Source organism: Rhineura floridana, chromosome 17, assembly GCF_030035675.1.
Source record: "Rhineura floridana isolate rRhiFlo1 chromosome 17, rRhiFlo1.hap2, whole genome shotgun sequence".
Lineage (NCBI taxonomy): Eukaryota > Metazoa > Chordata > Lepidosauria > Squamata > Rhineuridae > Rhineura > Rhineura floridana.
In genome coordinates this window covers 10,198,311-10,225,902 of record NC_084496.1, presented here as the reverse complement: position 1 = coordinate 10,225,902, position 27,592 = coordinate 10,198,311, and the positions used below count along the sequence as shown (strand labels likewise).

Below are 27,592 nucleotides of genomic sequence, written 5' to 3'. Positions count from 1 at the left end.
GCCGAGCTTTAAGAAGTTCCAAGGAGTCGTGGCTGGTTGTTCCATAACCAGCAGATTATCGCTTGGGGACAACATGGAAGCCTTCTCAGTGGTAGCCCCCATTCTGTAGAATGTCCTCCCCCAGATGCTTTGAGAGGAAGAGGAAGTAACCAGCTTTAAATGCTTCTTAAAGACATAGATGCTTCCCCAAGCTTTTGTGGACTCTGATTCCTTGTTAAGTTCTTTTTTTCGTGCACTGCTCAGTTTTCCTTATGATATATGGTTTTGTTTTGACACAGTTGCTAGAAAGTCTTGTTTGAATGTCATTGTATTTTTCCATGAAGCGATACTGATTTCCCCTCCCCCTGATTATATTGTATGTAAATATATATATGCCTAGAGCATTTGACAATGATTGGAGGGTGGTGGGACCAAGACCTGGTCTGAAATCCCTGCTCAGCCTTCAAACTCCCTTAGGGGGTGTTGGGCTCACCCACTAATCTTTCAGACTATCCTACCTTACAGAGTTGTTGTGAGAACATGAGGAGGAGAGAGCGGTGGCCAAGGGGACCACTCTGGGCTCCTTGGAGGAAAGGCAAGATAAGAATGTGCTCAAGGAAGTGAGCATACTCTATGATGCATCTGGTGAACAGCTTCCCAACTCCCAATTTTGCACCCCGAGCTGGACAGCACCGTCCTGCCCCACAATTTGATTCTGTCCTGCTTTCCTTTCTTCCTTCATGCAAGGGGGCCTGGTTTTCTTCCATTTCCTCCCAGTTCTCCCAGCCTACAGCTATGAATGGTTTTGAATCTTCTGACATTTTCCCCTAGAAGCTGTGGCCTTCCAGTTGCTGTTGGGACTCCAATACCCAACATCCTGGGCCATGCTGACTGGAGCTGATGGGATGTGAGGTCAAACAACAGCTGCAGGGCCACAGGTTCCCCATCCTTGGCCTTGAACTGGTGTGGGGAACTTGTGGCGCTCCAGGGGTAGCTGAACTACAACTCCCATCAGCCCCAGCAAGTATGGCCAATGGCCAGGGATGATGGGAGTTGTAGTTCAGCAACACCCAGAGGGCCAAAAGTTCCCCACACTTGGTCTAGAATCCCTATGTTAGCAGGAGGAGGAGGCCAGATTTCCAGTTGCACAACATCCATCCTTCTTCCTGCATGAATTGAGTGCACATGCGGGGGAGGTGGAGTTCTGTGCAACACTCCAAATTGGCAGCCTAGCTGCATTTGAGCATTTCTCTGAATTTACGCCAGAAGCAGCACTGCAGTGAAGCCTGAAGCCTTCCACCACCACCCACACTGCTGTTCCTGTACGGATCGTTGCCTCTGCTGAACACAGAAAAAACATTTCCCCGGGGATCCATCTGAGAGGCAGTTGCAAGCTGTCTGCTTGTGACCATGTGTGAAACTGCCGTAATGGAACTCCAAGCCCGAGAAGTCAAGCCAGAAGGGAGGTCGAGATGAACCAATTCCATTTTCTCATGGGGTAGGAAACAAAACAAAAAGAAACCCAAAAGGCAGGGACTTATAACAGCAGCTTTCCCTGCTTCAGAACATGAACTGTCTTGATGCATCCAATGCTCCAGTAAGGGGAGGAGGGCACATCCGCCCTCGGGAGGCAAAAGGGGTTGCCCATCTCTCTGGCCTAAAGGCATCGAGCTCTTCCTAGATGCGTTGCAGTCTACCCATTGCGGTGACTTTGGCGGGATTCAAACTGGGGGTAGCAGCAGGTGTGAGGGGCCTCATGAGGAAGTGCCCTCTATGGCCCCACCAGCCCCAGTGCCCACTCAAACCCCACCAAGCCAGTGTATAGGCAGTGAAGACAGCAGCAGCAGCAGCAGCAGAATAGGTGGCTGGCAGCTGCAAAGCATCCTCCATTGCAATTACCCACAACACCCTGACAGAGCATTGCTCTGGGGGACTGTGGGCAATTCTAAATGGCAGCTTCCCAACTGCTACTACTGTATAAACACAGACCTCAGATGGCACTGACTTGGGTGGTCCTTACTCATGGCCCTGAAATCCTGTGTCACATCCGCACCATACATTATACCACTTTAAAGATCATGACTTCCCCCAAAGCATCCTGGGAACTGTAGTTTGTTAAGGGTCGTGAGAGTTGCTAGGAGACCCCCTATTCACCTCTCACAGAGCTACAATTCCCAGAGTTCCCTGGGAAGAGGAACACTCTGGGAACTGTAGCTCTGTGAGGGGAATAGGGGGGTTTCCAAACAACCCTCACCACCCTTCGCAAACTACAATTCCCAGGATGCTTTGGGGGAAGCCATGGCTGTTTAAAGTGGCATGATACCATTTTAAATGTATATTGAGGATGTGGCCCCATTTGCTGTGATATCAGGTGCTGTTGCAATGCCTGATTCAAATTCTGGACACCATGCTTTGTTAAATATGTCGCCACCCAATGTGACTTTAGAACAGTTCCTCTGCTTCTTTAGAACCCAGAAAAATAGATTACGCCTCTTGACTCACCAGCTTGGCCCACGTCAATACAGAACCGCATTGGGGAAGAGCCGTAGCTCACGGGCAGAGCATCTGCCCTGCAGAAGGTCCCAAGTTCAATTCCCGGCATCTCTAGTTAGGGCAATAGCTGGTATAGTGCAGTGGGGAGGAGAGCCTGGCTGGGAGTCCAGAGTCTGTGAGTTCAAATCCCCGCTCGGGTCTCCTGGGCATCAAGGGACAGCTGAAGATCACCCCCACAGTGAGTGGCTCAAGGGTTACGTGCCCTGCCACCTGTGCAGCCGTGGGCAAGCTGCATAGTCCCAAGGAGCCCAGTTGCCTCCCAGCTGGCAGTTGCGGACAAGGAAGGAGCTGGCTTGTGCAGCTGTGGCAAGCTGAGCAGGCCCTCGCCAGATGGGGAGGACTAGCCTCGGAGGGAGGCGATGGGAAACCCCCTCTGAATACCTCTTACCATGAAAGCCCTATTCATAGGGTCGCCATAAGTCGGGATCGACTTGAAGGCAGTCCATTTCCATTTCCAATTAGGGCTGGAAATGTCCCCTGCGTGAAATCCTGGAGAGCTGCTGCCAGTCAGTGTCGACAATACTGAGCTAAATGGACCAATGGTCTGACTCAGTATAAGGCAACTTGCTATGTTCCTAACAGCAAAAACACTGTCGGTGATCCCATAGCTACTCAAGAGCCCCTGCCCCAACATATACAGATTCCCCCAAATTACCTTTTCCTCCATGACTGGCGGTGACTGAAGTGACAAACAGAGAGCAGCCCACACAAGAAAGGCAATGGCACGAAAAGCAAGACAAGAGAATAACCATTAGAGTGCAAAGGTCATGCAAGCACATACACAAACACATGGATGTTGTTATGTGTTCGCGCAAACATTCACCTGTGGAGAGATGGAGAAGTTGACAGACACACGCACACCCACAGCCTCAGAAACATGCAGTGGATCCAGAAAACACAGTGATACCTATAGTCCAGGTGCCCCAAGTGAGGGAGGTTCAGAGGGTGGCAAGATGTGGCTCCACATCTGTGGAATGCTCTCCCCAACAAGGCCCACCTGGCACCATCATGAACATCCTTTCGGCACCAGGTTAAAACTTACCTCCAGTTGTAAAAAGTACCAGAGAGCAGTTTTTAGTCCTTAAGCGAGTAAAGATAAGCATGAAAATATGCGGACATGGCCTCACAAAATCTCAGAAGCCAGAAAGGGGATGGTGCTCAGGGCCTGATTGCCTCACATAGTTCTTGCCTATCTCTTGACAGAATAAATTCTGCAAAGCAAGCAAATGCATGCAGGCATGCTGAAATCTATTCAATCTAAGAATCTATTCAGTTGCAGAGCTAGCTTGGTGAGGAACTTTTCATTATTCATTCATTTGGTTAATTGATTCACAGAGAGAAGATTTTGTTAAAGCACAGGGCGGTTTAACAGCTAGTCCCTCTTCCCAGGAAAGTCTGAGAGGGGGCCAGGAATCTCCAAACAACACTCAGCACACTTCACAAACTACACTTCCAAGCCAAGACAGTTTAAAGTGGAAAAAATAGGCATATGGTGCAGATGTGGCCTAACACAGACAAGAATGCACATTGCCGCTTTTCCTGCAATTGTAGCAACCGGGGGGGGGGGGGGAAGCCAGCAGCTACAATCACATAGACTGCGGCTCTCTGTCTCCATATATAACCTTCTTTCTGATATACTGTATATACAGGGGGTGTCGGATTTTTTTACACACCCCATCAATAAAGTTCCCAGAGTGGATAACAAAGAATCAAAATTACAATAAAAAGCACTTTAAAGCAAAAACATCAAAAGTGTAATGCCATTTATAACAGGGATGGGGAACCTGTGGCCCTTTGGACATTGCTGGACTCCCAACATCCATCAGTTCCAGCCAGCATGGGATAATGGGTGCTCTGGTCCTGCAAGATCTGGAGGGCCACAGGTCAGCCACTCCCTGATTTAAAAGGACAGCAGGAAAGCACATCAACAGAGATAAAGCTAACAGAAGCGGCATAAAAAGAGTTCTGACGCTCTTAGAATGGTATTCAATGCTAGTCCTATGAGTAGACCCACTGAAGATAACAAACATGATTTACTTAGGTTCATTCATTTCAATGGGTCTATTCCGGGAAGAACAACCCATAGTATATTCAGATGGGCATATGTGGAGAGGTGGATCTCCAGGGATTTGAACCCCAAGCCGTGAAGGGCTTTAGACAGGCTTCAACAAATTCTGGCTTGCCCTGCTGACAACCAAAACCTCTGTGATCGCCGGAACCTTCCTCCTGCAAAGGAAAAAGTCTTGTTCCTGACCTCGTCCTGCGTCTGAGGTCACGAGGGGGTGGAGGAATCTCCTGCTTCTCCCTCCAGCTCTGAGTTTAAAGCTGGGGGCACGGTGGGAGGCAGAAAATGAACAGTTCAAACACACACGAAAGTGCAACGATGTACGAAAACAATCTAGAGTGGCAAGGCACGTTTGCATTGCAAACACACACACACACACAAACATTTGTCACTAAGTGTACAACATGTTCTCGCTCCTCTAAAACGCTAAGCAGACAGAGAGACATGCAAGCCATATGGAGAGGAAGTCAGGGAGGGGAGGTGCATGGTGAAGCAAGTACGCAGCTCTTGAGCCAGATGCGCACAAGGCACAGCCTGGGATGAAGGAAAAAGCCTCCCTTTCCCGACTCTGTTTAGCCGGCTGCAGGAGACTCGCAGGAAGACACTCTCCCACACGCCGTTTTTCTCTTTCCAGGAAGCAAGCCACCCAGAGGGACTTAAAGAAGATGGACAACTTGTCAAATACAGAGCAAGAAACTCGGGTTGCCATTGTCTCCCTTTTTGTTTTGTTTTTTATTGTATCAGTAAACAAAAAAGACCAAAAAAATTGTGACAGGCCCTCCCATCTCATATCCCTCCCTTACTTGCCTGTTGCAGCGCCCATCGGCTTTGGGGCCCCATCACCCCTGGGGCCCCATCACCCCTGACCATTGGCCAAGCTGGCTGGGAATGGTGGGAGTTGTTGTCCAATAACATCTGGGGACCCAAGGTTGAGCCCCACTGGCCTACTGCATCAGACAGGGATGGGGAAGCTATGGTCCTCCGTGTGTTATCTTGGGAGGGGAGCGGGAAGGGAAGGATATGAAGGTTAGAGGGGGAGAAGCAGTGACTGGGGGAGGGGTTAAGTGCGCCCGAACCACCACTGCTCTGCTTCAAATCACACCCTCCCCTTACTATTTTGCAACTTTTTGACAAAGGCCTGGGACTTCAGAGCCAGGTTGCTGCCTAATATCTAGGACCACCTTCTCACCCCACATTCCACTAGTTTTCCACTTTAAACACTCATGGCTTCCCCCAAAAAATCCTGGGAAGTGTAGTTTGTGAAGGACGCTGAGAGTTGTTAGGAGACTACTCTTCCTCTCATAGAGCTGCAATTCCCGAAGTTCTCTGGGAAGAGGGGCTGCCTGTTAAACTACACAGGGAATTATAGCTCTGTGGAGAAATTAGGAGTCTCCTAACCACGCTCAGCCCCCTTCATGAACTACACCTACCCTTTGGAATTCCCTCCCCTTAAATATACAGGCGCCATCTCTGTTATCTTTTCGGCACCTACTGAAGACTTGCCTCTTTCAACAAGCCCTTTAAGTAGAGACTTTATCCCAGTCTGCGTCTGTGCTGGAATCACTTTTTAAGATGTTTTTAAACATTTTTTAAAGATGTTTTTCATATGTTTTATTTTTGAGACATTTGGTTTTGAGATGTTTTAAGATATTTTTAGTGTGTTTTGGGAGGAAGGGTGGGATAGAAATTTAATAATGATGATGATGATGATAATACACTTCCCAGGATTCTTTGGAGGAAGCCATGACTGGTAAAGTGGAATAATAGTGGAATAAATGAATGGTGTGAATGCGGCTTAGTTCGTCACCTTAAGTCTACCAGCTGCCAATTAGCATGCTCCTAGCTGGTTAGGGCTCAAAGCAACAGACTGGTTCATTGGCTCTTAATGGGGGACATTTGGTTTGCCACCAAATTCAGGACACCAGCAGTAAAAGAGATTGGTTACTACTACTTTTGGTCACTGAGCACAAGTAAGGACCAACAGGAGACTGGTCAATGTCTTCCCTCTGGAACACCCATTCACAGTTCAGAAGATTTTTTTCCAAGTGCAGAGTCAAGGTGCAAACCTACCTCCTTCCAGGTAGTCCACTCTCGTTTTGACTATTTCCGGCAACCTGCTGCATCTTGGATCGCTCAATGTGTTCCACATAGGTCTGGATCATCTGTGAAAGGAGGGGGAAATGCAGTGGATCAACCCAGATCCAAAATGAAGAGTTAACATCCCTCCATTTTCTTTTCTGGACAACCCTTTCTTTCAAAGCAAGCAATTTCCTTTGACATCAGAACTGCCGGCAATGATGTGGGAAACGTTTTCTCTACGAAAGGCCGGTGATACACAAGAAGAGTTCATTGGGGGCCAGAGCCAATGGGCTGCAGAGTTTACAGCATGAAAAAAATAAAAGAAAATAAAGATAACAAATGAACTTCATGCAAAAACTGTCTGTAATAATAACAACTATACCACAGCAATATATAGAACAAAGATATAGTTGCCAAAACACTGCTAATGACGATGGGCATCTATAGCAACGTTGTATTGCTGTGGTGTAGTTAATATTTGAACGATACATTCAGTCAGCGTCATCAGATATTTTAGCACTCATTGTTGTGCAATTACTGTAATACCTCAACTAACAAATCCTCCAGGAAACAAGCTCGTCAGAATGTGGCTCCTTGTCTACTGGATTGCAGCTGCTGCAGACAGATCTCTCACGCACAGCTGGAATGCCACTTCCTGTCAGATGGCACATCCACCTCTGCAGTAAACAGTGCTTTGGGTGCCCTGGAAGCACTGTTTACTGCAGATGTGTCTGCTCAAGTCTAGGGGAGGATGGCAGAAAGAAAGAGAGAGACCAAGCACAGGCTGGTGGCAGCAGCTGCCTCTTGCCTACCTGCTCGAGTGTACGGAGAGGAGAACTGAATTCAAAGCTTTAGATTACTATAACAAGATGCTACATGATAAAAGAAAAAAGGTAAGGATGCATTTTGGAAGAAGTTGTCTGTATGCAAGGCTTACCTGACCTGGTTGTTTCATTTCAGATGTGCGTTATTGTTAGTTTTGAATAAAAAGTTTGCTGAAATATGTTGAACTGCTCTTCTTTTTTGTGGTGTAGAAACCTATCCCTATTCTTTCCACGTTATTCCTACCCCTGGTACCAAAGTTTCTGATAACGAAGTAATGTCCAGGAATGCTTCTACTTCATTAACTGAGTTATTATTGTACACAGCTTTTGGTGCCTATTGTTGTGGAGATACACAAAATTGTTTGCTAAGAATTATAAACTTTATTGGCCTCATGGCCACAGATTGGTTTTGTATAATGTTTTACATTTTAATACATGATGCAGCAATGTACAATGTTTATTTAGTACCTTGGCTTTATTTATTTTTTTGCACATGCTTGCTGGTCAGGGATCATACACATGTCCCTGTGCATACCTTGCATGGTGAGAGAAAAAGAAAGAAAAGGCAGTGAATCTGTTCCGGGTTTTAGTCTGAACTTGAAAATTCGGACTAAAATCCAGACCGGATTCCACTGCCCCACTGACATCGGACCCACCAGCTTTCACTGAGCACAGACACCCACTTGTTAAAATAGACTGCAGGGGGATTCTGTTCCCCTGACCCAAAACATTGCAATTAAACTATTGCATCATAGTAGCTTCTTGACAACTTCCGAAGGCTTTCTTTTGACAAAAGCATCTCCTTGCTCCGGCTACTGATGTCGTAGCCAACTAAGCTCTACTCAGAGTAAACCCACTGAAATTAATTAACCTAAGCTAATAATGTCTATCATGCACCAGCATTGGCTATAACCCCTCATCATGGAGTGCAATCCTATGCATGCCATTTCAGGAGCAAACCCCTCTGTGTTCAATAGGACTTACTCCCAAGTAACTGTGTATAGGGCTGTAACCTTAGTAAATATGTTTCTGGATGAGCAACGCTAATGGAAAGTGAAGAGGAAAAGAGACATTTTTCATATCCGTACATATTTGGAGATCTCTCTTTTCCAACCTTTATGACCATCTTCTGCTCTGAACATGAGTTTCAGCTCTCTGTGTGACACTACACCCCGGCAGCCACTGCTATTCCTAGGGTCTAGATCACACCAATTGTTAAGTGAGGTTGTTAAAAAGTGTTCTTGGACTATGGCACTCCATATTGCAGATGGGGGAACTGCATAGTTGAAAAAGGAAAACATTCCCAACACCCACAAATCTAGCATAACAGAGAAAAGAGTACCCTGTATCTTTTCTCCCAAGCATTTAATTTCCTATGGAAAATGGAAGAACATTCAAACATACAACCCTCCCACCTGTTACCTGAAACAGTTATGTCCAGGAACAGTTTGATCACCTAAGAACAGAACCAGCACTTCACCCCACCCCCACCCCTGAACTTTCAAATGATACCTCTGTGTGACGCTGGTGAAGCGCATTGTACTCTTTCTTCATTTCTGATTCACGTTCTTCCAACCTGGAAACTGTTCATTGGGGGGGGAGGAGAGAAAGAAATGGCAGTAGGAGGGGGAACAGAGAAAGAAAATGTGATCTGTCATTTCCAAGAGGGGTATGCATGGAAGCACCAAAAGGAACGAGGGTGCAATGTGAAGATTGCCGTCTTTTACACCAAACTGACCAGTCCACGTTAATTCCCACACCCTGACTCCAAAATCGCACACACTTAAGTGGGACTTCCCCATTCCACTTGTAGCCCAATGATAGGGCTCTAGGTAGGGTGAGAAAAGACCCAACTAGGAAGCTGCTTAGAAGCAGTAAACAAACAAACAAATCAATAAACAAATTTCTATCCCGCCCTTCCTCACAGAAGGAGCCCAGGGTAGCAGACAAGAGACAGAACTCTAAAACCATCTTAAAAACAAACCATCTCAAAAACATCCTAATAATAAAACATCTTAAAAACATCTTTTTTTAAAAAACAATAACTTCAAGTCATCTTAAAAAGCAATTCCAACACAGACTCAGGGATAAGGTCTCTATTAAAACGGCTTGTTAATCACATACAATAACATAATGTCGGACCATTTGTTCATGTAGGTCTCAGTATGACTGACACTGACTGGCAGCAGCCGTCCAGAGCTTGAAACAGGAGTCTTCCCCAGCCCTGCATGGAGATGCCAGGGATTGAACCTGGGACCTTTTGCATGCAATGTGTGTGCCCTACCACTGAACTAAACAGCTTCTCTTCAGTCTGAAAGCCTGGACAACATAGACCAGTAGTCACCAACCTTTTTGGGACCACAAGCACATTTGGAATATTTATGAAGTGCCATAGGCATCCCCCACCCGGCTGCTTCTCCCCCAGTTTACTCTTCCCCCATTGCCCTCCCCTTTTTTTCTTTTCCATAGGGTCTGAGTAAAAGTTGGATACAACAGAATTAAAGCTAATCCCCTTGAATTTGCATTACTATTATTACAATTATTTGTCGCTTGTTACATGAAGGTCTCCAGGCAACTTACAAAAAGGTTAAAGAAAAACACCAAATATATCATGCTATAAAAACAAAACAATAAAAGAGCAACACCCCATGCAGGCACAGGACGCTTTGGCAGCACACTAACAACAGACAACATTATCTCAGTCTATCAAATGCCTGGGGGAAAAGTCTCTATCAGGCACCAAAAAGATGTCAATGAAGGCACCAGGTGGACCTCACTGGGGAGCACATTCCACAGATGGGGAGTGACAACTGAAAAGGCCTCTCCCTTGTCCCTGCATTTTATTCACACACACACACACACACACACACACATCACCATTAAATTAAAGCAGTTGTGGGAAATCTGTGGCCCTTCAGATGTTGCTGAACTACAACTCCCATCAGCCCCAGCAAGCATAACCAATGGCCAGGGATAACGAGTGTTGTAGTTCAGCAACATCTAAATGGCCAAAAGTTCCCCATGCCTGAATTAATTACAATTACATTGGTAGACTGAGTGGTAAAAATCACAGATTAGGTGTTTGCCAGCACCACAAAACACAATTATCCAAGGCATGGCTCTTTACGAGGATGACAACAAGACCAACAAATTATCGTACACATCTGGAGACACCCAATGAGGGTATGGAACCAGCGGCCCTGCAGGTGTTGCTGGACTACAACTCCCCTCATCCCTGACAATGGACCAATACTCACCGGGGCGGATGGAAACTGGACTCCAGCAATTCTCTGGAGGGCCACAGGTTCCCCATCCCTGCATTTGGTCAATCAGCACAGATAACCCCCTGCTGAATTCAACGCAGCTTGTGCATGATTCACAGAACGTCAGCCAAATTGTGCACGTGGTTTTCACTTACTCTGGTCTGCGTAGTTTTTGGCCTTTAGCTCCAACTGCCGTGTTTGAAATTCAAGGTGCTCAACCTGTATCTGCAGTTCCTTCTTCTCCTGTTCCAGTGCATCTTCAAATTCAATGAACTTCTACATGGGACAAAAATAAAATAAGAATAAAGCAGAGAAATGGGATACGTGTGAATGGAAAATTACGGCCTTTTATCAGATGCTGTGACAGACCTGCAGACCAAAGGCCATCTTTCTTACATGTCAAGCTTATCACTCAGAAAACCATTTTCACATAGGGACACTCCCAACTAAGCCTCTGACCATGTGCAAAGTGAAGTGCTACTGGTTGCAAGAGGACTGTGCCACCTGAGCAAGTGAATGTTTGAACTGGTCCTCAGAAGTGTTAAAGCAAGGAGAGGCTTAGGAGAAGTATGATATTATTATTACTATTACTACTATATTCATCCTCAAAAATCTGTACATTATAATTACAGTTTCAAATAAGTAAAAATATACTGTTCTTATCTTAGAAATTATCATTCCAATGTATAATAAAGACAAGCTATCAAGGCCAACCCTACCATTAGGCAAAGTTAGGGATAAGAATGGACAAATATGTCAATTTCAGTTTCTCGTTTTCCAATCTTCAGTTCATCACATTTCCGTATCAATTTGACATTTCTTCTTTGTCTTAAAAATCATCAGCTCTAGTAAGCATTTCTCCTAATATGCAAATTTTGCCTAATATACACATTTTTATAAGCAGTTTCTCCAAATACATTTCATTTTCACGTTATATGCATTTTTACACACACTTTTGCCTAACATACATATCTTTGTACCCTTTTGGATTGAGAACTCATTGCAAAATACAGAGAAACGTGAATTTTAAAGGACAGATTGCTTCAGTTCGTGTAGTTTCAGGAAGTGCACATTAGGTAGGTTCTCATTAAAATGCGAAACTGAAACTAATTTCTCCTGAGTTCCTGGTTCGATGGCTTCAGGCAGCTGATTTGGGCTGAATGGAAGGGCAGCAAATTGTTAGCTATTTATGTTTTCATTATTATATTTTGACTGCCAGGGAGGAAAATGGAAATGGACTGCCTTCAAGTCGATCCCGACTTATGGCTACCCTATGAATAGGGTTTTCATGGTAAGCGGTATTCAGAGGGGGTTTACCATTGCCTCCTTGTGAGGCTAGTCCTCCCCAGCCGGCTACGGCCTGCTCAGCTTGCCACAGTTGCACAAGCCAGCCCCTTCCTTGTCCCCAACTGCCAGCTGGGGGGCAACTGGGCTCCTTGGCGCTTATGTGATTCTCTGCCTTGGGTGCCAAAATAACATGGCTGTCCTCGAACCTAGAAGCAGGGGGGGGCTCACTTGCGCTTTGCCTCGGAGAAATCTCTTGAGCCAGCCCTGACTTCAGGTTCCCCACAGACACTTGAGTTTCAAAAGGTGACTACTAGATCTAGACCAGATATGGGGAATCTGTGGCCCTCCAGATCTCCCTGGACTAGAAAACCCATAATCCCTAACCAGTGGCCACGCTGCCTGGGGCTGATGGAAGCTGGAGTCCAACAACATCTGGAGAGCCACAAGACCCCCATCCCTAACTGAGACCCTTCTCAGCAGATCTGAGGCCTTGCCCAGCTCCCTTCCATCCTTCAGAAAGACTCTCGAGCTCAGACACTCTTGCTTTGCTGCTCCCTTCCTCCAACAGGGAAGCAAGCCACAGAGTGTCCAGGCATTATGCCTGTACCAGTGCTCGTAGTTTGTTTCTAAACAAAACAACAAGCCTTGGTTTCAGATCAATGGCTTGTCTGGAGCAAAACAAACCATGAAGGGCAGGTTCAGCCATAATGCAAAGCCAGTCACTCTGTGGTTTGTTTCCCTGCTGGAAGAAAAGCAAGAAAGCTTGAGCATCACGTACCAGCACATAGCACAAGTACAAACTAATTTGCTTAACGATGGTTATTAGGGCAGAGGCCAAAGGCAGCCATCCATGCCTCTCTATGGCCCTCAGGCCTCTCTCCAGGCCCTCAATGGTCCTGCTTCCCACCCTCTTTTGAGTGTTTTTGCCTGCCTGGAAGGCGTCCTTGTGCTCCGATAATGCTTTTTGGTCACCTAAATGGAGGATCTAGAGGGGTGGGTGAGTATGTGAAGAAACTAGCCTGCTGTACAATTTACATATGTTGCTCCACCAACTTTACTTCTCCCCACCCAGCACTGGCGGCCCTTGATCTGAAAAAGATTCCCCAGCTCTTGGTTTATGGCTAAGCGTCGCACCCAAACCTAGCCACAGATAGTTACATACATTGTTGTGCAGGTTTGTGACATGTGATCTGCTCCCACGTCAATGGAAAAAGTCAAAATAAACTTTTGTAGAAGAGTGGAACATAGGAACCTGCCTTTTACTGAGTCAGGCTGAGTCCAGCTCTGTATTGTCCACACTGACTGGCAGCGGCTCTCCGGGATTTCAGAGAGTAGTCTCCTCCATCCCTACCTGGAGATGCCATTGGGGATTGAACCTGGGACCTTCAGCACGCAAGGCAGATGTTCTGCCTAGATGAGCTATGGCCTGTCCCCGAATCAGTTCATAAATGCTCCGCTAGAGATTGTGAAAGAGGAGAGACTTGGGTGAGGCTCCCTGGTTTTTAGTTTATTTTAAAATGTATATCCAGTTCCTGCACACTGCTAACATTGGGCTATTAAAATGGCCCATTAACTTGTGAAAAGATCTGCCCTTCATGCTTGTTTTTAAGAGAGAATATCAGTGTAGGTTTGCAGACTGCTCTCAACACACACACAGCAGAACCTTTTTTCCCCAACTGATATATTTATTTATTACATTCACACCCCACCTCTCCTCCATGAAGGAATTCGAGGTGGTATGAATCTCCCCATCCAGGCACCAACCTGACCCAGGCCTACTTGGCTTCAGCCAGGGCAGCACTTGGCTGTGTTGGTGCCTATGTGAGCCATTATGGTGCAAGACAGAATCGTCAACTTGGGCCACATCTGCACCATACATTGAAAACACTCGGCTACCACTTTAACAGACATGGCTTCCCCCAAAGAATCTTGGGAACTGTAGTTTGTTAAAGGTGCTGGGAACTGTAGTTCTGTGAGGGCTCTCCTCTGAGCACTCTTCACAAGCTACAGTTCCCAGGATTCTTTAGAAAAGAATTACTTTAGGGGGGGAAATAGTTACCCAGAAGAGATAAATGCATCTATTCTATATGGTTTCCCGAACCAAGGTAATACTTATCAATTTTGCATCCCTCAGTTCCCTTTGGGTCCCTTCTCCAGCCTCCTTTCCATGCTAACAGTTCCCAGTGTTCTAGCTCTCTTAAAAGTGTTTCAGCCTTTTTTCTTTCTTGCAGCTCTTCCCCACTTCAAGCTGCTAACTCCATTTTCTAGCTTTGACTTTTGGGCAGTATTTTTACTTTCCTTCCAAACCCTTTAACCATTTGGACCACCAGACGCTCGGTTAAGTTTCTATTTCCCCTCAATTGCCAGGTTCCTTGGCTGAGCTTCTGACTGCATGCACACCTTCCTGAGCAAAACATCTCCTTGTACTCTGAAATTTCAGGTGAAATTTTGACCCTCACATGCAGGAGAGCCTTCAAAGCAAAAAGCAACCATTTTCCAACCTAGGTTTTACAACCAGAACCCCAACAAAAATGACTGAAAGTCCTATTCCTGCACAAACACGCAAAGCAAAACTCAGGAAGCGAAACCGACAAATATCATCTTGGCAAGCTGAGTGAAACGCAAATAAATAATTGAAAAGCAAAAAGGAATTGCTATGCTTGTTGAGATATTTATGGGCAGCAGAGAGCATCCTCTTCATAGGGGTCTCTCGTGCATCACGTTCAAGAACCGACAGCACAGGGAGAAGCATTCTCAGACGTGATCAAACTGGAAACTTTGTGCACAGGGGAAACAGCTAGGTTATCATTCAGACAACGGAGGCCGGTTCATTAGGGCAAATGGGGCCCTGCCTCGCCAACCTCAGTCTGTCCTCAGCCAGCCGCCACCTGCCTGCCTTCTTACTTGCATCCAGTCCAGAGGGTGGCGGCACTGGCTGTCAGCTTCCTCCTCCTGTGTCTCAGTGTTGCCCTTGTAGAACTCAGCAGGGAGGTAGATGGGAACAAAACTAGAGATACAGTCATTAGCTCTTCCTGACACTGGCAGCTACTGATGGTCCCTCTCACCTCTGCCCTACCAGTCCTAATAGGCACCAGCCACCATTTCAAAAGGTCCCAGGTCCAGTCCCTGGCACCTTCAGCCAAAAAGGTTCAGGAAGGTGATGGAAAAGACCTCTGCTATCTGTCACAGTAGACCAGGGCTTCCCAAACTGTGGTTGATGGACCACCAGTGGTCCACGAACTTCATTCCAGTAGCCTGCTGCATGTCCACATTAAATATTCATATTGATTTTTAACTGTATTTTATTGCTTCTTTTCTTTTCTTTTATTACAATTTGAATTCTATGGAATAATGGAAGAAAAAGTGCAGTCAAAAATCATATAGCACCTAGTTCAGAGCATTACAGTCATTAACGAAAATGGAGACAATAGTCAAGAAATCAGAAGAAGGCTAGGAATGCGTAGGGCAGCTGTGAGAGAACTAGAAATGTTCCTCAAATGCAAAGATGTATCACTGAACACCAAAAAATAAAGATTCATTCATTCTTTCAAAGTCAGGATCATTCAGACCATGGTATTCCCAATCTCTATGTGTGGATGTAAAAGTTGGACAGTGAAAAAAGCGGATAAGAGAAAAATCAACTCATTTGAAATGTGGTATTGGAGGAGAGCTTTGCACATACCATGGACTGCAAAAAAGACAAATAATTGGGTGTTAGAACAAATTAAACCAGAACTATCACTAGAAGATAAAATGATGACACTGAGGTTATCATACTTTGGACACATCATGAGAAGACAGGATTCACTAGAAAAGACAATAATGCTGGGGAAAACAGCAGGGAGTAGAAAAAGAGGAAGGCCAAACAAGAGATGGGTTGATTCCATAAAGGAAGCCACAGACCTGAACTTACAAGATCTGAACAGGGTGGTTCATGACAGATGCTCTTGGAGGTCGCTGATTCATAGGGTCGCCATAAGTCGTAGTCGACTTGAAGGCACATAACAATAACAACAACACGGCGCATTACAATTCCTACAACAGGCAGAAAAATCCTGAACTGGTCCACCAAGTCCATCAGCAATTTTCAGGTGATCCATTGGGGGAGGGGGGGAGTTTAGGAACTACTGGAATAGACAACACTCATCTACGTGGACAGGTATTCTGACCTGGTGTAAGTCAGCTTTCAAGGTTCCTATACAACCCTTCTCTCCAACACTGCAGTTTTCCACAGGACAAAGCTCTTTTTGGGGGGGGGCAATCCGCCCCCAGCTTTCTGAAATTTCCCAGGAGGATTTGGTCCTTGGACTGCCACCGCCAGCAGTGGGAGCGCACTGGGAATTCTGGAATGTGGCCTGGAACATGTAGATCATTTGCATCTTTGAAGGGCAAGCTCATAAGAACATAAGAACATAAAAAGAGCCTGCTGGATCAGGCCAGTGGCCCATCTAGTCCAGCATCCTGTTCTCACAGTGGCCAACCAGGTGCCTGGGGGAAGCCCACAAGCAGGACCCAAGTGCAAGAACACTCTCCCCTCCTGAGGCTTCCGGCAACTGGTTTTCAGAAGCATGCTGCCTCCAACTAGGGTGGCACAGCACAGCCATCATGGCTAGTAGCCATTGATAGCCCTGTCCTCCATGAATTTGTCTAATCTTCTTTTAAAGCCATCCAAGCTGGTGGCTATTACTGCATCTTGTGGGAGCAAATGCCATAGTTTAACTATGCGCTGAGTAAAGAAGTACTTCCTTTTGTCTGTCCTGAATCTTCCAACATTCAGCTTCTTTGAATGTCCACGAGTTCTAGTATTATGAGAGAGGGAGAAGAACTTTTCTCTATCCACTTTCTCAATGTCATGCATAATTTTATACACTTCTATCAGGTCTCCTCTGACCCGCCTTTTCTCTAAACTAAAAAGCCCCAAATGCTGCAACCTTTCCTCGTAAGGGAGTCGCTCCATCCCCTTGATCATTCTGGTTGCCCTCTTTAGAACCTTTTCCAACTCTATAATATCCTCTTTGAGATGAGGCAACCAGAACTGTACACAGTATTCCAAATGCGGCCGCACCATAGATTTATACAACGGCATTATGATATCGGCTGTTTTATTTTCAATACCTTTCCTAATTATCGCTAGCATGGAATTTGCCTTTTTCACAGCTGCCGCACACTGGGTCGACATTTTCATCGTGCTGTCCACTACAACCCCGAAGTCTCTCTCCTGGTCGGTCACTGCCAGTTCAGACCCCATGAGCGTATATGTGAAATTAATCATATTATTATTATTTATTATTCATTATCTATTTATTTATTAAATTTATATCCTGCCCTTCCTCCTAGTAGGAGCCCAGGGCAGCAAACAAAAACACTAAAAACACAAAACCACTTTTAAACATCATAAAAACAGACTTTAAAATATATTGAAACAAAAACACCTTAAAACACATTAAAAGAAAATATCTTTAAAAACATTTTTTTAAAAGGTTTAAAAACATCTTTAAAAGCAATTCCAACACACACAGACTGGGATAAGGTCTCTGCTTAAAAGGCTTGTTGAAAGAGGAAGGTCTTCAGCAGGTGCCGAAAAGATAACGGAGATGGTACCTGTCTAATATTTAAGGGGGGGATTCCAAAGGATAGGTGCCACTACACTATAGTTCCACTTCCAATGTTGTGCAGAATGGACCTCCTGATAAGAGGGTATCCGCAGGAGGCCCTCACCTACAGAGCGCAGTGATCGACTGGGTATATAAGGGATAAGACGATCTTTCAGGTATCCTGGTCCCGAGCTGTATAGGGCTTTGTACACCAAAACCAGAACCTTGAACTTAGCCCAGTAGCTACTAGGTAGGCAGTGCAATTATTTCAGCAGCGGGGTAACATGTTGGCGATACCATGCCCCAGTGAGCAGTCTCGCCACCACATTTTGCACCAGCTGCAGCTTCTGGACCAACCGCAAGGGTAGCCCCACATAGAGTGCATTACAGTAATCCAGCCTGGAGATTACCAGTGCATGGACAACAGTGGTCAGGCTACCTCAGTCCAGAAATAGTTGCAGCTGTCTTACCAGCCAAAGCTGGTAAAAGGCACTCCTAGCCACTGAGATCACCTGGGCCTTTAGCAACAAAGATGAATCCAGGAGCACCCCCAGACTATGGACCTGCTCTTTCAGAGGGAGTACAACCCCATCCAAAGCAGGCAACTGACCAATTATATGAACTCAGGAACCACCAACCCACAGCATCTGTCTTGCTAGTATTCAGACTCCGTTTATTGGCCCTCATCCAGCCCACCACCGAGTCCAGGCAGCAGTCCAGGGCTTGCACGGCCTCTTCCGATTCAGATGTTAGAGAGAAATAGAGCTGGGTATCATCTGTGTACTCCTGACACCTCACCCCAAATCTCCTGATGACCACTCCCAAGGGCTTCATATAGATGTTAAACAGCATGGGGGACAAGATGGTACCCCGCGGCACCCCAGGGGTCTGAAAGACAATTGCTTTAGTTGTTTTGATATTGTTTAGCGCACTTGTATTTTATATTATACTTTTGTATGTTGTACACCACCCAGGGAGCCATTGGTTATGGGCGGTTTATAAATGAAACTAAATAAATAAATAAATAATCACCCAATTGTGTTCTCTGAAACTGACTCTGGAGATAGGATTGGAACCACAGTAAAACAGTGCCTCCAATACGCATCTCACCAAGTTGGCCCAGAAGAATACCATGGTCAATGGTATCAAAAGCCACTGAGAGATCAAATAAGAGTAAGGGTCGCACTCCTCCTGTCCTTCTCCCGATGAAGGTCATCCATCAGGGCGACCAAAGCCAATTCAGTCCCATAACCAGGCCTGAACCCAGACTGGAACAGGTAAAGTCTGTTTCATCCAAGTGTACTTGCAATTGCTGCCATACAACCCTCTCAATCACCTTCCCTAAGAAGGGGTTTTTTTGCAACCAGGCGGTAGTTGTTGCAAACCAGTGGGTCCAGGGTGGGCTTTTTCAGGACTACTAGGCAACAAACTGATAAGATTCAGTCATTCCAACCACAAAAGCACCATTTGGGCATGCTGCCAATTGATCCCCATTAGAAGAATGGGAATTTAGAATGCTGCCTTCCACCAGGTCTGACAGTTTGCCTGCCCAGCCCAGAGCTGTCTACTCTGACCGGCAGAGATGCTCCAGGGTCACAGGCAGAGAAGTCTTCCCCATCACTTTTAATGGCAAGTGTCAGGGATCAAACCCTGGGACATTCTGCTTCCATCAAAAATACCACTTAGAAATGCTACAATTAAGCAGTATATAAATGCCTTAACTAAACAAACCTTTTTATTTATTTCATATATTTATATCTCGCTTAAGACAGTTTCTAAGCAGTTTGCAAAATAACATATACAATATGCAGCTTGTACCCAAGGGCTCACTAAGTAACCGTCCCATCAGCATAAGGATTTACGGCTACACAGTGGGACTTGCCCCCCACTCTCCCTCCTCCAGAACAGATTTAGGGGACATGTGGGGAGAGGGAGGAGAGGGGGATAGTCTCCTTGTGCAAGCGTAAATCCTTACCCAGATAGGATGGTGACTTAGTGTGCCTTTGGATACAAGCCTGTTTGTTACACATATGGTGAAACTGAGAAGCTGTCATATAACAAATGCAAGGCAATATTAAAACGAAGTACAATCCAGCGCAACAAAATGGTAAAAAACCCTCCTTCAAAAAAATCTCCCCAAAAAAACCTCCCAGCACAATCTCCAAAAAAACTCCATCCTCCAAACACACACACACACAGCAACACATTTTGAAGCACCTTTAGAGTCAGGGATCATTTTCCTCCTCAGCCTCCGTCTACACATGCTACACATCATACCCAAACATCTATCCAGAGGTGGCTTGCTTACATCTATCCAGAGGTGGCTGGTGGCTCCATGTCAGTGGGGCAGCAGAATCTGCTCAGGGTTTTAGTCCAAACTTTCAAGGAGCTGTCCAAGGTGCTGAAGCGTTGGTTTTTTTTGTAACCCTCAAAACAAAAGAAAAATCCGAACGTCCCAAGGATGCAAAATATGTTCACTCAGACACGCTGCGCATTTATGGACTCTCACTTACAATGCTCTTATTTAGCTTTCTCTCCTTTGTGTCTAAATCAGCAAGCGTAACAACTCCATAAAGCTTCATCAGTTGCTTGATCTTGTATCGATTATCACATGGGTCTTGTTAACATATGCAGTAAAATCTTGGACTCTAAAGATCTTATTTTCTCGCCAGGAAGAACGCTTTTTTAAAAATCCCACACAGGAACACCCACAGTAGGTCAGCCTAGCAACACATCTTTCCCCAAATGCCCTCTTCAGTGATGAACCATTCAATTATGGCTTGGGTAACATAAGTTCTGCCAATCAGGGCCCACAAGTTCTGCCCCCCCAATAAACCACACACACCCCAATTCCTAGCTTTCATTTTTTTAAAAAAAGAAGCATTAGTAGAACATGAGATAGGAGACAAATTGTAATTAATAAGAAACAAGTCTCCTCACCTCTTTCAGTGTTTTACTTTGTCCCTGTCCCCACCCCCAGAAAAATTCTTGCAGATGTCCATGATATTCTCTACCACAGAGGTTCCCAAATGGTGGTCCATGGACCACCAGCAGCCCATGAACTTCATTCAGGTGGTTCACTGCATGTCCACATTAAATATTCATATTAATTTTTAACTGTATCTTTATTGCTCCTTTTCTTTCTCATATTCAGGGTGTAGTCGTCTAGAGTCTTGGGGAGTCTTAGACCCTTTACTTTTTTGGGAAGCCAGGTCCCTCTGCTGTCTCCAGCACCCTATGAGCCAATCGACATGAAAAAGGAGTGTGTTAGCCACTGTGAAGAGTCTTCTAAAGCAAGACGCCTGGCCAGATTATGCTGTGATCCTAGAGGTTGCATAATTTTAGAAGGGGGCACGACTGTGAGAGGCCATGGCTGTGACGATTATGAAGGGACGCTGCACTTCTGAATTTGCCGCTACGCTGCTGATTGTGTTTTACTGTATAACAATTTGAATTCTATAAAAAAGTAGCAATGAGGAACCTCAGGCCTGTGGAATGAATGGGGCCCTCCAGACCTCACTAGCTGGCCCTCCCTAGGCTACATACCCTACCATCCCTGCTTTGCACCCTCTTTGGGTGTGTTTTTGCCTGGCTGGAGTGTGCCCTTGAACTCAGATCATGCCTCTCACTTGACTCGATGGAGGACAGAGGTGTGTGTGTGTAGAAACCAGCCTACTGTACAAAAGCAAAATTTACATCCATAGCTCCACCCACTTTTGCCTCTGACCTCCACCCACCACAGGCGTGCGGCCCCTGGAAGGTTGCCAAGAAGGAAATGTGGCCCTCAGGCTCAAAAAGGTTCCCCATGGTTAAAAGCAACTGATGATTTTCTGACATGGACCATCATCCAGAAATGTGCTATCTCGTGTGTGTGTGTGCGCGTGCAAAATGCTGCAAAGATCAAGACAGGTAAAAAGTATTTGACAAAAATTGAACTTGAGTACTGTACCTCCATTCATTTTATACACTTCTCAGAAGCAGCTTTAATCCTCAGCCACTGCTCCAGCCAATTTCCGCATCTTTTAAGTCCCACTGATTTCAACAGGAGCTAGGCTGTGTACACACCATGCATTTAAAGCACATGGCTTCTTCCCCCAAAGAATCCTGGGGACTGTATTTTGTTAAGGGTGGTGGGAATTGTAGCTCCCTGGGGGGTAAACTACAGTTCCCAGGGGGGTTTGGGGGGGGAGGAGCCATCTGCTTTAAATGTATGGTGTGCATGCAGCCCTAGACTGCAATCCTAACACACCTGGATTTGCGCAAGCCCTATTGAATACAGTGGGACTTACTTTTGAGTAAACAGGCATAAGATTTCGCTGTTAAGCACCCCACTCAACTTTCTTAAAAATAAGTTCAACTACTGCAAAGTAGTTCAACTTTAGCAGGATTGTGACTCTCATTTTTTAAAAAATCTCTCTTCCTGTAGAGAGCAAGATCACAACCATCAACAATATGAAAAAACCATGGTTCTCAGAGACCTTCCAAAATGACACCTACTTATTGCACAAAGACAAACATGAATTAACATGTAACACTCCTGACATAAATGCAAACTGAGTTATGTTTCACTTGCATGTACCAAAAAAAAAAATATTTAAAAAGTAATTTTTCTCCGAGGAGCAGGAGTGGTTTAGGGGGAATCTGATGGGTTGGTTCTAATTTAGGACAGATTAAAGGAATTGTATTAATATGCCTGGGATTGAAGAGCTGGCAAAGCGCATTAACAGTAAAAGTGCTTTTATCTAAATATGCAACAGAATTATTTTGGGTTCTTCTCATTCTGTTTCAAGCTTCCTGTATGTTTAGTTCACAGCTGCCTCATCTTGTTACTAGCCACACTGCCACATAGAGCCATGACATGGTATCAGGCATCAGCCCAAGGGACCAGGAAGAATGGTCTGACAATTGATTTAAGGGAAAGATGAAGATGTGAAAAGAATTATCCGCTCCAGCATGATTGCATCCTCTGCATAGACAACTCCTGACCTCCCCAGCTCTAGTGGGCCTCACCAGATAAAAACAACATCAATAAAAGCACATGCTAACATAAGGGGGACCTACAACAAAATGTTGCATCATGGAATATTCCTGTTCAGGGTTCCAGGCACTCTATTCCATCTGTCCCTCCTCCACAATCAATCAGCATTCTGTGGCCACTGAGCATGCTCAGTCCCCATTGGACTGTTGTGGAGTTCCTCCCTCAGGGTATTTTTTTCTTTTTTTCTTCTTGTAGTTCTAGAAAATTTAGGGACAGGTGTGAGGAATCTTTGCCCCTCCAGATGTTGCTGAACTACAACTCCTATCATCTCTGGCCATTGACCAGGCCTGCGGGGGCTGATGGGAGTTGTAGTTCAGCAACATGAAGATTCCCCACACCTGCCTTAGAGTTTTCCTCATCTTGCTGCTACAGAGGCATTCTTGGTTTGGCATGGATAGTGGCCATTTTGGCCATATAAGCAATGCATGCACAGCCTGACCCTTGCACATAGTGTGAATTATAGAGGACCTAAACTTCACTAAACTTCCACAGGCAAGGAAAACCAAATTGGGAAAGTTAAAAATAGATGGAAAGGCCTCGAGTTCTGTAGAACACTTCTCTGAGAATAAGCAAACTGCCCCAACCATAAACCAGAAGCGAGCAAACTTCAGGTTTGTAGGACCTTTGTTGTTTTTCCTAGATCCCCAGGCACAAAATACTCAGGGAAGTGGATATACCCTTGGCATTAAGAACCAGGATAAATGTGAGCATATGCCCAGCCCAAGAACTGGCCTTCAGGACCAGAACTGAGCTCACAATCCTTTTCACACAAAAACCCACACATTGTCCCCCATCCCCTGCAAAAACAACAACAAAACCCTCTCTGGGCATCAGTATCTTCCTCGAGAAGGAAGGGAAAGGGTTTTTTTTAATGCAACGTTTTTATTATTTTTACTTAATGCGTTTGTATCCCACTTTTCCTCCAAGGAGCTTAAGGTGGAGTACACCAAGGATGGAGAGCCTCAGGCCTGGGGCCAAATGTGGCCCTCTAGACCTATCCAGCCCTCCAAACTCTCCTTAGGCCACACCCCCTACTCTGCACCCCAAGCGTTTTTGCCTGGTGAGAACATGTCCTTCAACTCTGATCTCGTCTCGTTTGCCTGGATGGAGGACAGAGAGGGGGATAGGAGTGTGGGTAGAAACTAGCCTGCTGGAGAAAAGGTGAAATCGCTGTTCTGCCCAATTTTCCCCTGGCACGTGGCCCTTGCAAGGCATTTTTTAAGTAACAGTTGCGTGTCCAAACGGACACCCAGTCCTAACTTCTGAACACCCAGTGGACATATGAAATTTAATCAACAAACAAAGAACATAAATTCAAGACCGGAAGCCAACAAAACACTGACTAGAAGTATGAAATTTTAGTGAAATTGAACAGGAAGAAAAGAACAAAAGGGCACAGTACACAATCATTCTTAGGGTTCTTACAAACCACCAGTCTTTCTGGAAAAACTTCTTAACAAAATCTCTCTCCCCTGTGCACTGTGATGTCTGGTTCTCTGCATACATGTTTGTTCTTTTTTTTTGTAAGAATTCCGCCACAGCAGGGCATGGATCATAAGCAGCAGCTTTTTAATTTTAATTTGCTTTTATAATTCATGTATTTACCGGTGGGTGGGCGGGCGAGCTACGAAGAATTTAGCTAGGTCAGTAACTTGTGTAAATGCACTGCAAGGCTGTATTCACTCCCTGCTTTGTTGGGTTTTGTTTTCAGTTTGAACCACTTTTGCCTCAATCCAAATGTCAGGACCTGGACATGGTAGAGAGGCTTCCAAGCCATTTGAATGATAAAATGTACACCTAGTGATAATTCCTTCAAAAATGCCCTGGGCCCTTGGAAGGATCCTCAGGAAAGAACGCAGCCCTCAAGCTGGAAAAAGGCTCTCTGCTGCTGGCACGCAAGGATCTTCCTCTCCCCATTTTCCCCTCAGAAGAACCGTGCGAGGTAGGTTAGGCTGAGAGACAGTGACTGGCCCAAGGTCATCCATCGAGCTTCAGAGCAGATTGGAGATTTGAATCCTGGTTGTCCACGTTTTAGTCCAACACTCTAACCACTAGACCATGCTGATTCATCCGCTACACCACACTGGCTACTATTGTTGCTGATATTTTAAAAAATTGGGAGTCAGGACAACTCCTTGCAGATCTACCACAAGCCACTGAAAGATCTACCAAGAGGAGTCCCAATCTCTTCACACCTGCCATCGACAAACAGAGCAGCTTTGGCACTTGGTAATGCATCCAATGTTTATAAGCACCCCCTGTGTACCACACAACAATGGGGACTGAATATGGAAGAGGCTAGCACTTGCCTGGCACATTTTTTGTGGGGGGGGGCAGCACTGTACAACACAAACCTGCCTTTCTCTCCTTTGGCCATGCTGAGAAACCAATAGTTATGGGGGGGGGAGTGTCCAGAGGGCAAGCTGAACTTCTAGGAATGACGATCTGGAGAAAACAAGGGAAACACACTGAGCAGCTTTCTGGTGCTCTTTCTACAGAGAGACATCCCAGCGTTTTGCAGTCTTTGGGGTCCCCAGATGTTGCTGGATTACAATTCTCATTATTCCTGAATATTGGCCACACTGGATGGAGCTGATGGGACCCCAACAACATCTGAGGACCCAAAGGCTGGGAAAGGTTGAATCCCATCTTGGCACAGAAATTGGCATACGAGCGGCAAAGGCATCTGACTGGTTGCCAAAGGGTGATGGAATTGGGCGTCCGGTGAATGTAGCAATCCAGGGTCAGCCTCTCCCAACCTGGTGACCTCCAGATGTTTTGGACTACAACTCCCATCAGCCTCAGCTATGACAGGGTGGATGTGAGTTGTAGTCCAAAAGCTCTATTGGGGCTCCAGGTTAGGGAAGGCTGTTCCAGATGGAGCCAGGAGGCAAAAAGGAGATGGTGTGAGATGCTGGCAGGGCAAGGCCTCAGCTGATCAGGGCAGATTGTAGGATGGGGAGAGGAGGAGGAGGAGATAATCTCCTTGGTAGGGGCGGGTGGCAGGTTGCAAGGGGAAAGCATTTTGCATGCAGTACTCTACAGAGACTACTGACCACATTGGATTGCTGCTTCACCCTTACCCCTCAGGGTGGATTCTGATTTGATATGTAGAGGCCTCCTATAATCTAGCAAAAGAGAAACTGGGCGTTGATGCAAACTCCCCTCCACCCCCTTTCCCGTTTCAAGAAACTGCATCCACAACCCTTTCGCCCTTGAATGCATTTGCCAAATTCCAAAAGGGCCGCTCCCTCCCTTTCACTTGCTCTTTATCCAGGACAGGACAAGCCCTCAATTAGACTACCCAGGCACCCTACAATTCAAGCAGCTTCAAAGCACATTTCCCACCCCTCCTCAAAGAATCCTGGGAATTGTAGTTCACCCCCTCTCATGGCTACCATGTCCAGCTCCCCCAACAAACTACAGTTCCCAAGATTCTTAGGAGGAGGGGAAAAACGTTCTTTAAATGTATGGTGTATAACATGCAGCCCTAGCATATATGTGTACCCTTGTTTTAGGGGCCCAGCAAAACCATGTAGCTCTTTTCATCGTACTTGAGCATGTGCTGAACTCTGGATCAGTCCTTTGGATGGCAGAATCACTGGGTGCTCCACAGAGTTGTATAATAATAATAGTAGTAGTAGTAATCAACTCCTGATGATTTAACACAGGCAACAATCCGCATTAGCTGGGCCGGGGGCCCTGAGCCCCAGAAGACCCCCTCGTGCCTATGGGCCTCCTTTGGAGTCAGAAGGCTCCCGCCGCCGTCGTGGGCTCCCCTCGCCCCCAGCTCTGGCCCGCCCCAAAGCGCTGCACCCGCGTTGCGCGCCAAGGCCTCTCCTCTCCGCGCGGCCCCCCGTAGGGATCTCCCTCCCGGCCTGCCCCTCACCTCTTCGGCCTGCTTGCGCAGCGCCTTCTCCCGCTCGTACTGGGTGAGGAGCTGCTCGTTGTCCTCGCGCAGGAGCTCCAGCTCCACCTCGTGCTCCTGGTTGTCGGTCAGGACGGAGTCGAGGTTCTCCAGCACCGTCACCACCAGCGGCATCAGCTCCTTGACCACCTCCTCGTCGTAGCAGCGGATGAGGCGCTCGAACTCGCGGTAGATGCTGCTGGCCAGGCCCGAGACCCGCTCCGACATCACCGAGCCGGAGCAGTAGTCGTCGCCCAGGTAGCCCCCGACCCCGCCGTCGTCCAGCTGGATCTCCAGCATCTTGGCGCGCCCGCCGATCGCCGCTCACGCGCTCCCACGGCAGCGGCACCTGCTCCGCCGGCTGGCAGAAGATGGAGGGATGGCGGCGGCGATGCTGATGCGGCTCCTGCGGCTTCGGTCTCCACCTCCCCACCGCTCGGCTCGCTTGCCCTGCGCCACTGGCCACTCCCGTCGCCGCTCTCCCTGCCTTGCGCGCACAGGCGCACCAGCGCCAGAGACGCTGAGGCCGGCCTCCTCGGGTTGACGGGAGGGAGGGAACGGGGGTTACAATCGGATCTCCCGTGCGCATCCTTCCCTCCCACCAAAGCGGAAAACGCCTCCGTCGTTACTAGGCCGACCTGAGCTGTGACGCCCAGGAGGTCCAGCTCCAAATGGGGCATTATTTGTTGTTGTTGTCATGTGCCTTCATGGCCACCCTATGAATCAGTGGCCTCTTTGTAAATGGGGAGCGTAGGTCTAGAGCAAACATAGGGAAGTAGCCTTAATCTGAGGCGGGTGCACCTAGCTCAGGATTGTCGACACTGACTGGCAGCAGCTCTCGGGTGTTTCAAGCAGGAGTCTCTCCCAGCCCTACCTGGAGATGGGGGGGATTGAACCTGGGACCTTCTGCGTGCAAGGCAGATGTTCTAGGGTTGAGCTACAGCCCTTGCCCAACATGGGAAGCTGCTTTATACTGAATAAGACCGTTGGCCCACCTAGCTCA

General features: G+C 46.5%; 1 protein-coding gene across 18 annotated transcripts in view; it reads right to left on the bottom strand.

The window, feature by feature from the left end:
* The window catches only part of MAPK8IP3 (mitogen-activated protein kinase 8 interacting protein 3), a 90,654-nt gene extending 63,620 nt beyond the window's left edge, over window positions 1–27,034 (bottom strand). For 12 of the 18 annotated variants that reach the window (XM_061599279.1, XM_061599284.1, XM_061599278.1 and 9 more), the window contains exons 1-5: window positions 26,572–27,034; window positions 10,919–11,039; window positions 9,013–9,083; window positions 6,668–6,759; window positions 3,188–3,211 (exon numbers count right to left, since the gene is read on the bottom strand). In XM_061599279.1, coding sequence (XP_061455263.1) covers window positions 3,188–3,211; window positions 6,668–6,759; window positions 9,013–9,083; window positions 10,919–11,039; window positions 26,572–26,889 — 626 coding nt within the window. In that variant the 5' untranslated portion in view covers window positions 26,890–27,034. Of the gene's footprint in view, window positions 1–3,187; window positions 3,212–6,667; window positions 6,760–9,012; window positions 9,084–10,918; window positions 11,040–26,571 lie in introns of those variants that run through there. The other 6 variants (XM_061599286.1, XM_061599283.1, XM_061599293.1 and 3 more) reach the window with 2 other exon arrangements.
* Window positions 27,035–27,592: the final 558 nt, after the last annotated feature.